General features: G+C 47.6%; 1 protein-coding gene across 1 annotated transcript in view; it reads right to left on the bottom strand.

Moving 5' to 3' along the window:
• The window catches only part of SNX30 (sorting nexin family member 30), a 47,324-nt gene extending 39,507 nt beyond the window's left edge, over nucleotides 1–7,817 (bottom strand). Inside the window, exon 1 of the mRNA XM_075488585.1 lies at nucleotides 7,431–7,817. Within this exon, the coding sequence (XP_075344700.1) occupies nucleotides 7,431–7,592 (162 nt within the window). The 5' untranslated portion in view covers nucleotides 7,593–7,817. The remainder of the gene's footprint in view (nucleotides 1–7,430) is intronic.
• Between the last annotated feature and the right edge of the window lie 4,490 nt (nucleotides 7,818–12,307).

Raw genomic sequence — 12,307 nt, 5'->3', positions numbered from 1 at the left:
CAGACAAGGACAGGGATTTACTGGAAGAAGCTTCATGTTCACAGGTCCTTATGGGTAACTCGAATCACAATAACATTTGCTGGAGGGACAACACAGCAGAGGTGACATCAATCTAGAAGGTTTCTGAAGTGCATTCTTGACAACTGTCTAACACAGGTGACTGATAAGCTGACGAGGGGAGATGCTTTGCTGAACTTTAGTCTTACAAAGAAGAAAGAATTGGTCAGGGATGTGAAGGTAGGGGCCCGTCTCAGCCACAGTAGCCATGAGCTGGTGGAGTTCAGGATCCTGAGAGGAGGGAGCAAAGCAAAGAGCAGGATCACAACCCCAGACTTCCAGGGAGCAGACTTTGGCCTCTTCAGGGATCTGCTAGGAAGAAGGCACATGGCCCTGGAGAAGCATCCAGGAGAACTAGTTGATTTTCAAGGAACACCTCTCCAGCCCCAAAACTGGTCCATCCCAATGAGCAGGAAATCAAGCAAAGGTGGCTTGACACCTGCATGCATGAACACGGAGCTTCTGAATAAACTCAAATATAAAAAGGAAGCATAAAAAAGGCAGCAGCAGGCACAGTTGACCCAGGAGGAACATAGAGACACCATCTGAGCATGGAGGGATGGGTTTAGTGGGATGGAGCCAAATCTGGCAAAGGATGAGAACAGCAACAAGAAAGGCTTCTACAGGTACATCTGCAGCAAAACGAGGAACTAGGAAAATGCAGTCCTGATGGGGCAGAGGATCTGATGACAAAGGACACAGATAAGGCCAAGAAACTCAGTGCTTTCTTTGCCTCAGTCTTTATTAAGATGACCAGCCTTCAGGAATTTCAGGCCCCTGAGCCCAGTGGGAAAGTCTGGAACAAGGCATGCTCACCATCATTGGAGGAAGACCAGGTTAGGGAGCGTTTCAACAAACTGGACAGACGTAAGCCTGTGATGAGATGGACCCACAAGTGCTGAGGGAGCTGGATGATGACACTGTAACGTCACTTTCAATTATCTTATCCTTATTATGGTGATGAGGGGAGGTTCCTGAGGGCTGGAAGAAACTAACTTTCATTCCTGTCTTCAAGAAGGCAGATGCAGGGAGCTACAGGCCAGTCAGCCTCACTCCAATCCCTGGAAAGGTGATTGAGCAAATACTGGAAACTATTTCCAAACACACAAAGGACATGGTGATGAGAAGTCAGCATGGACTTAAGGGAAGTCACGCTTAACCAACCCAGCACCTACTATGAAGATATGACTGGCCTGGTGTACAAGAGGAGAGCTTTGATGTGGGGTGTTTTTTTTTTTTAAAGCCCTCAACTTTAAGAGAGCTTTCAACACTGTCTCCCATAACATCCTCCTAGACAAGCTGATGAGGTACAAGCTAGGCAGATGTACAGCAAAGTGGACTGAGAACTGGCTGAACTGCTGGGCTGAAAGGGTTGTGATCCCACAAATTCCAACTGGAGGGTAGTCATTAGTGGAGTATACCAGCAGACAGTAATAGGGCCACTACTGTTTGACACCTTTGTTAATGACCTAAATGATAGCACAGGGTACATCCTCAGCAAGTGTGCTGAGGGTACAGAACTGGGTGGAGTGCTTGAGACAACAGGTGGTTGTGCTGCCATTCAGAGGGACCTCAACAGGCTGGAGAAATGGGCTGATAGGCACCTCGTGAAATTCAACATGAGGAAATGCAAAGTCCTGCACCTGGAAGGAAGAACCCCACGTAGTAGTATGTGCCGGGGGCTGACTGGTTGAAAAGCATCTTGGCAGAAGGAATGAAAAAACCCACCCACAAAAAAAACCCACCACACGCAACAGATCCTGGTGGAAAGGTTGCCCATGAGCCAACGATATGCCTCACGGCAAAGGAGGCCAACAGCCTGGAAGCGAGAATGCTTGGGGGATCTTACCAATATGGATAAATACCTGATGGGAGGGTGTACAGAAGGTGGCAACAGACTCTTTTCAGTGGATCCAACGAAAGAGACAATGGGCACAAATGCAAATATTGGAAGTTTCACTTAAACATGAGAAAGAAATTTTACTTTGAGGGTGACTGAATGTGGGAACAGGTTGCCCAGAGAGATACTCAAAAACCAACTTCACAGCATCCTGGGCATCCTGCTCTAGCTCACCCTGCTCTGAGCGGAGGGGCTGGACTAGAAGATACCCCGAGGTGCCTTCCCACCTCAACTGCTCTGTGATTGCCAGTTTTGTCTTTCTGTAGATTGGAACGGAGATGAACTCATCCATACTAACATTGTTTCACGAGTTCACCAACTTCAGCTCCTGACTTTCCGTAGTCCTCAGTCTTTCCCAAGACTGAGAATTTACCTCCAGCTTGCTTTAGGAACAATACACGGTGCTGGTCTAACAGTTCTCATTCAGTCAGAGAAGGAAGAGGTTTGTAGAAGCTCAGGCAGATCTATTTTAAGCTTTCAGATTATACTGCAAACTGGTTTCATCTGTGGGTGGATGAAGTTAAGAGCAATAATTAAACTAGCAACCAAGGAAGCTGGAAGTAGAGCTCCAGACTCTCGGTATATTTTTTTGTTGGCGAGCTGCCAGGCTCCCTTCCAGAATCTGAGTGCTAAGTAACAGCACTCCAGCAAACACACCAAGTATTTATACTTGATCAGGTGCTAATACAGGCCGAGGGGTTCACCAGGGTGGTAGCTTGGAAGCAGATGAGCAAGGGGTCACATGCCAGCAATAGTTTTCATTCAGTAACCAGAAGTTTGCAGTAGGAGTTTTAACATCCACCTCCATGAATTAGCAAATTCAAGCTATGCATTCATTGCAAGCCTGGTATTCCACAACAGCTCTGCTTGATATACGACCTGTAAAATAGCCTTGACGCTCACTTCAGCTGCCTAGTGTTAACAGAGCCAAATACAAGGCATGAGCATCTTCAAAGAAGAAAAGCTGAACAGGCAGCTGGCCACAAGTACAGTATCAGGTAGTCAAGAGATGTCTGAAAGAGGACAATGAAGCCTGAGCCCTAGGACAGGTGGGATATTAAAGCTTTTGGAGTGACAGGCAAGAAACCAGCACTGGGAGTCAGGACCCTATGAGACAGCTGACAGCCTCAAGGCAGACCATAGCAAGAACAGCCAACATCACCCTCTTAGGAAGATACTCTCACAACACAAGTCTAGATGGACTACAAGGACCACAGCTAGAGGACAGCGGGAATAAGCCATACAGAACACTTTCTTTCTAGTTCTTCACAGCCTGGCACTTCCAACACTTAGCAGCATGCTATTAAATCTGTACAGCCTCACTGGGGCTGCATACTGAGTCTTATCCTACTTCTACAACCACTTGGGTACAATCACACAGCAGAATACCATCTACTTCTCACCTCTGCTCCGAACCCAGTAACCCATTAATAATGCCTTTTCTCTTCAGTGTCAAAGTGTTTGTCCTGGTGCACAGAGCAGATTCACTTTCAAAAGTGACAAACTAGTGAACCAGAGTCAAGTAGCTACATGCAAGCACAACTTCCTTTTTTTTTTTTTTTAAGGAAAAAAGGAGAGAAATCCACACTGACACTTCCCCTCTTGTCTTACCTTCCTCTGCAGAGGATCTGCTCTCAATTAGCTTGCATGCCTTCCAAAAGCTCTGTAAGAGAGCAAGAACTCAGTTTTACAGCTAACTCTGCGATGGACCCTGCCATGCATCCTGAGGGATTGTTTCCTCCTGCAATGTTTCCCTCTCACCTGATGTCAAAAAAAAAAAAAACAAAAAAAACAAACAGGGGAGTCAGTACTGCTTAGGTTCAGCTTTAGCCATCTCCTTATTTGGAGGCTAGCAAGGGTAAAGGGAGAACAAGCTCAAAAAAGCTGATGGTGGTCAGGTATCAGGACAAACAATGCTTCATGCAATTAGACTTGAGGGGAACAGAAAGATCTTTATAGAAAGATCTGGCCAATACAGAAATGCTTCGGAGACAAGAATCTACAACTCAAGTGTTTCATGTTTGCTGCAGAATCACTGTGAAAGCCAAGTACTTAGCCAGAAATGTCCATTTCATTTAAGAGATTAGATGCTGCTCAAAAGTCAAGGTTTCCTGGCTCCTAAAGCAGCTCTCTCCTACAAGTCAGGATGAAGATGCTACTTCAGACAATGAAAGCCCTGCAGCTGTCTTCATAAGATTCAGAAAACTCGAGACTAGTCTACCCAGAGGGCCTGAGAACCACAGAAGCCACAGAAAACAGCACAGAAGGTTTTCCTTTCCTTTACCAAGGCCTACTGCTCTAGTAGCATTAGCCACTGTTCTTAAACAGCAACCAAGGGTTTATGAGACTTCAAAGTTAGACAGGGTCTAAGCTGCTAGATTATTCCTATGTTTGAATCAAAAACCAACAGGAGACATACAGGCAGTGTTCCTGTCCTCCAGGTTACTCTGACTCAGGATAAAGTAGTGTTCTTACTCAGCAGCTCCAAAAAAGCAAGGAAAGCATGCTTTAAAGAATGCAAAGCAGTGATGGCGGAGGTTCAACCACTTCAGGCTGCACATCTGTGGCAGTGGAAACTGAAGCACTGCTTTATGGGCAGACAACTTCCCTTTCTTCTGCAGTTTCTCCCCTCAGAGGATTTTTAGTCTTAGGTACATCTATCTTGCGGTAGTATTTAGGAAGTATTTGCTCAGAGCAGGTAAGAACCACCCAGAAAAAGCAAGTTATCCAGTTCATGGTGATGGGTCAGCCATTTCTACTATCCCTCTGCCTGAGGGATGTCCTAGTACAGGCCTGCTTATGGACAGTGGTCCTTACAGAAGCTTACTGACTCAGAGCCACTTTGAAGCAGGAGACTTCAACCCAAACTTCTCCTGCAGTGCCAACCTCCATCAGACTCTCCAGAAAGGCCCTTGGAAAGGCCAAGAGAGCAGGCGAGCAGAGCTCCTGCTCAAGATTCAATAAAGAACAGCTGCAGAGCTTTAAGCCTGAGTCAGACTTGAATACTGACCTCCCTCTGTTACCCAACTATTGGAGCTATCCACACAGTTAGTTGATTAGTGAGCCAGCCTTTCAGGAGATTAATGACCCACCACCAGAGATTAAGACCAAGAGACATACTAACCACCTAAAATGCGGTTTTACCTATTTACCTCCACTTACCATACTTGCTCTCTAGACTACACAATACACAGTGGAGCAATTGAAGTTTACTATTGCCTTAAAGTTAGGAACACCTGTTTGTTCACTGAAGTTTTTCCTGAGGTGGGAAAGAAGTCAACTCATTTTTTTCTTGCCAGTGTGTCAGATATTAAGCGGAAGAAGGGACATCCTTCACACAGCAGAGCTGTTGGGACTCCTTCCATCAGAAGAATCAGACATTTGGCTTTTTCTGCTAATTCAGCTAGAAAGAGAAAAAAAAAAATGCTGCTCTCTTCCTACTGGAAATCCTTTTATTCTGCAAGGTTCATTACCCTAGTGCCATTTCCAGGTCAACCACAGAACTGCTCTCGAGTCTAAAAATCGCTTACCTCAGCCCCTTTCTGCTTTCCCCTTTAGAGTACTTCTGTGCTGCCAAGTGCCTAGAACAGGACAGTACTACATACAGTATATACAGTATATACAGTATATACATATATACAGTATATACATATATACAGTATATACTGTATATACATATATACAGTATATACATATATACAGTATATACATATATATGTATATATACAGTATATACATATATACAGTATATACATACAGTATATACAGTATATACAGTACATACAGTACTAAAAGATGGACTTCACCTGTGTTGCTGGTGGAAAAACTGGGCAAGAACCTTCCTACTGAGGAAAAGTCAGCTGATCACAGCCTGAGGCTAGAGAGGTTCTGCTCCTAGGTTATCAGGGATGCTGATACACTTTCTCAGATACCTCAAAGCAGTAAAGAAGAGAGGAGCTTGCTTGTGTTCCCAAAGAAAAAAAACACTTTAATACAGGTGAGGAAAGAAGTTATAGGGTGTGAGCTACTCCTCAGAACAGAGCTTCTCACCAGCTACAAGCAGTGCGGACGGACAGTGCCAACAGAGTGAGTACAGTACCACTGCTGCACTCCTCAGCTGCGAGAAGACCCATGAAGGCAGCTGCCAACTCCTATTGCTACAGGTTGGTCAGACAGCAACCTAGTTACATGAGTAAATCCAATCTATCACAGACAAAAAAGCTGCACAATTCCTTACTCACACACTCCCTTCTCTCAGAGGGCCATCAACTCTTTGACAAGGTTCTTAGATGAAGGCGTATGTTCCCAGGGGGAAGGTAAGCCTGGCTTCTCACTTGAGCAACAGTGGGCAAATGTTCAAAGAGAGGGCTCCTTACACTGTCAGGAACAAGTGCTGAATCTGTACAGCACAGTTACAGGGCAGCAGAAGGTGACACATGAAAGAGGCCAGACTACCTTGACTCATTCCCCTAGAGCATGGGAGTGTATCGGACCAGATACCGCTGGCAGCCCTACAGCTTCTGGAGGCTAGCAGATCCATCCTGCCCAGAAGCAGCTCCACGCTCCCCAGGACAACAGCCACAGGCAGCACCTCTTGCCACCAACAGCTCTGTAACACCTTGTACACACACCAGCTGGCCCAGAACTGCTTATTATAGAGTTTCAAACTGATCTCACCCCTTGCAACCCTTGCTCCCAGGAAATCCTACCTTAACACATTTCAGGGAGTCTGCCTACACACGTACTAAGTCCTTGCAAGAGCAGTTAATGTACCAGCAGTGCTGTGCTGCCACTACTGCTTTCACATCCAGGAATTATCACATCCAAGGACCACACAGGGGCAAGGTACTTTACAAAGCCCACTAGCGTCCTGCAGACACATGCCAGAGCTATGGAAGGGAAAGCAGGCACAGATACTCCCGCGACAGCATCCTTTCCACATTACACTGCTGTGAAGAAGGAAGCAGGAGCTCAGCTCTGGAAGGGACAATCACCGACAAGTTGAGGGCGAGCTCGGTGGTAAAGAAACAACGGCAGCTCCAAGCCTTCCCCGCGAGGGCTACAGGAAGGAGACGGCGAGGTAGTTGCAGCAATTCCTGAAGCATTCAGACCCATCTGTAGAAGGGCATGAGCCACAGGAAGACACGATCAGTAAAATCTTGCCTCTCGCACCCGCTCCAAGTGAGAGTGGGAGCGACGGTGTCCCAGCTGGTCCCTCGCACAGAGAGGCACCATGCCTGCAGCCCCCACACCGGGTGCCTTCTCCCCCTCGGGTAGCCCCGGGCTCTTGCAATGGATGTCAGCACCGCCCAGGGCTTCATTTCCCCGCGGGGAGCCAGGGATGCAGCCAGGGAAGGGGATGTGGCGGGGAAACACACACACAGCCCTTCTCCCTCCTCTCCATGCTCCCCTTCAAAGCAGAGACACCACCCCCCCCCAAATGCCAGGCCCCCTCCCTTTCCCCGGGCCGTACCTTGTCGGCGATGCTCCGGGGCAGGAGCAGGTCGGGGCTGGGGGTGAGCGCCGGCCCCATCTCCTCGCTGCTGGACGTGGCCAGGGGATGCGGCATCTCCCGCAGGGACTTGGGCCCGGAGGAAGGGAGAGGCTTGGGGGCGCCCGCCGCGCCGCCCGACATCGCGCCGGGGCCGGGCAGTGACCGAGGGCAGGAGGGAGCGGAGGCCGCGCCGCCTCGGCGGGGAGCTGCGGGGCCGCGGCCGGAGCCTGCCCGCCGCCACCGCGCTACGAGGAGGAGGAGGAGGAGGAGGAGACGAAGAAGAAGAAGGATCAGGAGGCGGAGGAGAAGAAGGAGGAGGCGGAGGCGGAGCGAGAGCAGGGCCTGCCCGCGCCGCCGCCGCCCGCCCCTTTACAAAGCACCATCCGCGCCACCCACCCCCCCGCCCCGCGGCCGCCGAGCTGCCTGTCCTGCCCGCCCGGCCCCGGCCCTGGCCCCGGCCCCGGCCCCGGCCGAGCAGCGGAAGGCGCGGGGCCGCCCCAGCGCGGCGGCAGCGGGCGGGCCTGCGGCGGGCGCAGGGCCCGCCCCCGGCAGGCCCCGGCGGGGCGGGCAGCGGGGCGGCGGCGGCGGCGGTGCCGGTGCCAGCGCCAGCCGCCGCCCGGGCGGGCCGCTGGCCGGCAGGCGGGCGGGGGAGGCGGCGAGGCCCCGCGATAGAGCCCGGAGCGGTCGGCCGGGCGCTGCCGCCCGCGCCCTGCCGTCAGCGGCAGGCTGGCCCTCGGGCGGCGCCGACGGCGACCGCCGGCTGCAGCGCTAACGGCGGTGTCGAGCAGCGGCTGAACGGCAGGAAAGCAAACCAGCTCCTCGGCTCTTCCAGGCGCAGTTCGCCGACCTCCAACTATTCGCGTTTGACGGGAAACTCCGCAAAAAGTGCGGGTCTCGGTGCAGGACGAGAGCCCGTGTCGGCCGCGATACGGGCATGAGGGCGGCTACAATGGCAGTGGGGCTGAGGAGGTGCCTCCTCCCGTCCCACCGGGCAGACCGACCCAGCAGGCCGGGCAGAGGGACAAGGCTCTTCTCGGGGACCTCGTATTTACTGACGGTGGGCTGGCTGTACGCTGCAAGCAGACGGGCAGAGAGGTGTCTTGCGCGTAAGGCCAGCCAGCTACAGAAATACGCCTTCAGCAATGGTCCGCGCCGGAGAGATCGCATGTTTTTGTAGAATAATGTTTCATACTGAAGCTGCCTGGAATTCACTGCAGAGAATCCTATTTATATTTGAAAAAATGAATTTTAAAGAAGATGCGCTGAAAAGTTGTACTCTGACCCCGTGTGGAAAGAACTTTTGTATTTTTTCAGGCAACCTTAAATTCAGGCTCTCTTACGATTTGCTAAAATGAGCTGAGAGATTATATCAAGTCCTGTAGAAATGATCCATGTGAATTTGTCTAACAGCATGTATCAATTACAAAAATTCAGTGATCCATCCACAGTTAACAATGTGAAAAAAGTGCTGATGACTGCTGAATAATTAATAAATAGGAGAAAAATCATAGTCTGGTTTAAGATATTCCCTGAGCAGATAAAGCAGCTACATTTGTCTGATAAATTGTTCTTTGTGAATAATTTGCTCACCAGTAATTAGACGTAATGGCGTAACATGCTACTGAGGGAAGAGATGGATCACTGTGAGACTGTCACAATCCCTTCCAGCTACATACAGATATATGAAGATATGCACACAGATATGTGACCCAGCGGGACTCGGATCCTGTAAACGTTTTTGCTCATGTTTAACTTTTCCCCGGGGGAGTACAGCCCATTGAAATCAAAGGGGAAGCACTGCTGCTGAAAGCTAAGCTGGCAAGTTCTACAGGTGTCAGCACCAGGTGCCGCACAGCAGGACAAACATGGGAGTGCAACACTGTGGACTTGCCTCACAAAAAGAAATGCTGTTTATCACTGGAAGAAACTACAAAAAAATCAATCCTTACTATAAATAACTGCTTAATATTGCATAATGTTTGAATTCTGGTAACAATCAAAAGCCCTTACCAAGTCCCAGGCCAAAGCGAGAAAGAGGCTGTGAAATATGCGTTGTCCATTACACTTAAGAAACAACAACCTATATATCTATCAGGGAGAGGAAACAATACAAATTAGCCCACATAAATACATACACCCCAGCTTTCTTCTAGACTATCCAAATCTAAGGTGGAAACTATTGTGATAAAGCAGCAGGCAGGTTCGTGTATCTGCCACACTGCCCAGCAACCAGTTCCCTTCAGTTTTGTGAAAGCCTGTATCTCAAAGGTTTATGATTTACCGAGAGCTCTTCCTATCTTTTCTCTTAAGAATCCTCACCCAGCTGTGCTTCCAACTCAAAACCTTCTCCAAAGGAAGCCTGTCAGGGACGCTTACACCAGCACCATCAAAACTTGGAAACCTGGGCACATTCTAGCTCTGGGCACGTACAAACGACCTTCTTACTCATTAAACCTGTTGGCTTGGTGGGCAGTGAGCCAAGCATAAGCCTGCTGCAGCCTTGCAGCAATAGAAGACCATCGGTATCTGGGCTGCCCGAACAGCAAGCAGCACAGGCAAGCAGCAAGCAGCAGATTGAGGGCAGGGTTTATCACTCTACTTGGCACTTGCTAGACCTTATCAGAAATACTGTGTCCGATTGTGGGCCCCCTAATACAAGAAAGACACTGACAAACTGGAGAAAGTTCAGAGGAGAGCACTGATAAGGTTGGTGACTGGAGCACTTGCCCTGCAAGCAGAAGCTGCGGGGCCAAGGCTTTTTCAGCCTGGAACAGACGTGGCTTCAAGGGCAGGTAATTGCAGCCCCCAGTACGCCATAGGGAGGGGATGGAAGAGATGGAGCTGAGCTCTTCACAGCAATGCTTAGCAGGAGGACAAGAGACAAAGGACATAAATTGAAACAAGAAATTCCTGATGTTAGGAAGAATTTTTCCCCCTGAGGACAGCCAAGCAGCAGAGCAGGTTGTGGAGAGAAGTTGTGCAGTCTCCACCCTTGGAGATTTTCAAGACAATCTGGTCTGATCTCATGTCTGATCCTCCTTTAAACAAGAAATTGGACCAGAGACCTCCCTAGGTCCCTTCCAGCCTGAATGATTCAGTGATTCAGATAATGTTTGTTGCTATGGAAGTTGTATGTCTAGTTTCTGAAGCGATGCGAGGTGACCTCTCGATTTTCCTGTATACAAGGATGAAGTTCCAAGCTCCAGTGGTTCACTTACTGGTCTAGCTCCCTGTGAATACTGTGTGTACAGGCATTATATGCCTCTTTGTTTACTAATCACATTTATCTGTGTTACCTAGATGGTTTGTGCTTGGAGCTGAAACATGTCATCCTTAGTCTTTTCGTCTGATACAAGCTACTTAGAAACATTTTCAAATAACTAACTGGATCAGTATATGCAAAATACAGGAATATTTGTGCACCTGTTAATACAAGCAAGCTGAAGTCTGGTTGGAAAAAGTTCAGAAGACATTATTAGAAGGACTTTTATCCAGGAAAATACACAAACCTGATGATTATTACAGTGATACTCCTAAATTCTGACTATGATAGTTACATTTAAATTTCAGAATTCCAACACCACAGCATGCTATGAAGTAAAGATGGTTAACTGTTGAGCAGGTCTCTTTCCTAGGTCACTTCAATATAAATGTTCACTACAACTCATCTTTGATAATAACATGCATTTTGTGAAAGCAAACGGACAGGGTTAGGGCATCTGTAAATCTCTCAAGGACTACAGACAGATATCTTCCTCTGATTTCAGTGAGTACTAAGTCTGTAAATATTTGTATAGGCAGCAATCTAGGTTTAACAATGACATATACCTTCAGTAGCAGATGCAAACTATCATACTGAGAACCACAAGAGTTCAAAAATCATAAATCATATCTCAAAATACATAAAACTTAGTTTAAATTTGTAATGTGAAGAATCTGTACAATTGGCTCGCCTTTTCTTTGCTGTCTTCTCTGCAAGTTCGTATCTCAGACTGAGGCGAGTTTTTAGCTTCCTCTTCAGCCAGGAGAGAAACCCTATTTGTTTTTTTTTTAACATGGAAGATGACAATCTTATGTACTTGATTTCAAGAGCTGGACCTTCAAAAAGACAGAAGATAAAATATTTTAAGACTTGCATTTGAAAAATTAGAGTTAGGAGCATTGTCTTGTACCTTGATTAGAACTAGTCACGCATAATCAACAGAGGCCATAAACAACTCCAAATCTTTTGTGCATGAAGCAAAACAGAAAAAAGGTACACTATGTAGCTGACTTCTTGTAGGAAATTTTTTCCACGCACAAATAGAAAAACTCTAAATGCATCAGCATGTGGGTCATCTGGCTCCAGCAGCAGGCACAAGAATGTACAGCCAAAAGCTGAGGAAAGAAAGTGTCTATTTTTCTAATAGTAGTACCACTTAAGTAAATAAATGTCTTAATTCTGCTAAGAAATTGTGAGTGATTAAAAACATGGTAATGTTGCATTCTCCAGTTCCTACTCCATTCCACCAACTGTGGTGATATAATTTTATGACTGTAATACTTCCCTGGACATTTTTATTGATAGTTTTCTTTTTGTTAAACATTGACCAAGCTAAAACCAATCAGCACATGAAACGTGCAACCAGCAGAATAAAATACACAATGAGAATAAAAATCAGTGCCTGGCTGAAGAGAGACTGCGATTCAATGCCCCCCTCTTAACCCAAGTTAACCTGAAAAAACTGGCAGGCTCTCCTAGCAAAATCCCAACTATTTATTAAATTTACATCATTTCAGCTGAGAAACAAGATACCACAGAATAGGCATGCGTATAATACTAACTGGGCAAGAAGACAGATGGTCAATTTGGGAAT

The sequence above is a fragment of the Mycteria americana genome, chromosome Z (genome assembly GCF_035582795.1).
Source record: "Mycteria americana isolate JAX WOST 10 ecotype Jacksonville Zoo and Gardens chromosome Z, USCA_MyAme_1.0, whole genome shotgun sequence".
Taxonomy (NCBI): domain Eukaryota; kingdom Metazoa; phylum Chordata; class Aves; order Ciconiiformes; family Ciconiidae; genus Mycteria; species Mycteria americana.
The sequence above is the reverse complement of the archived record's forward strand: the minus strand, read 5'-3'. Positions and strand labels throughout refer to the sequence as shown.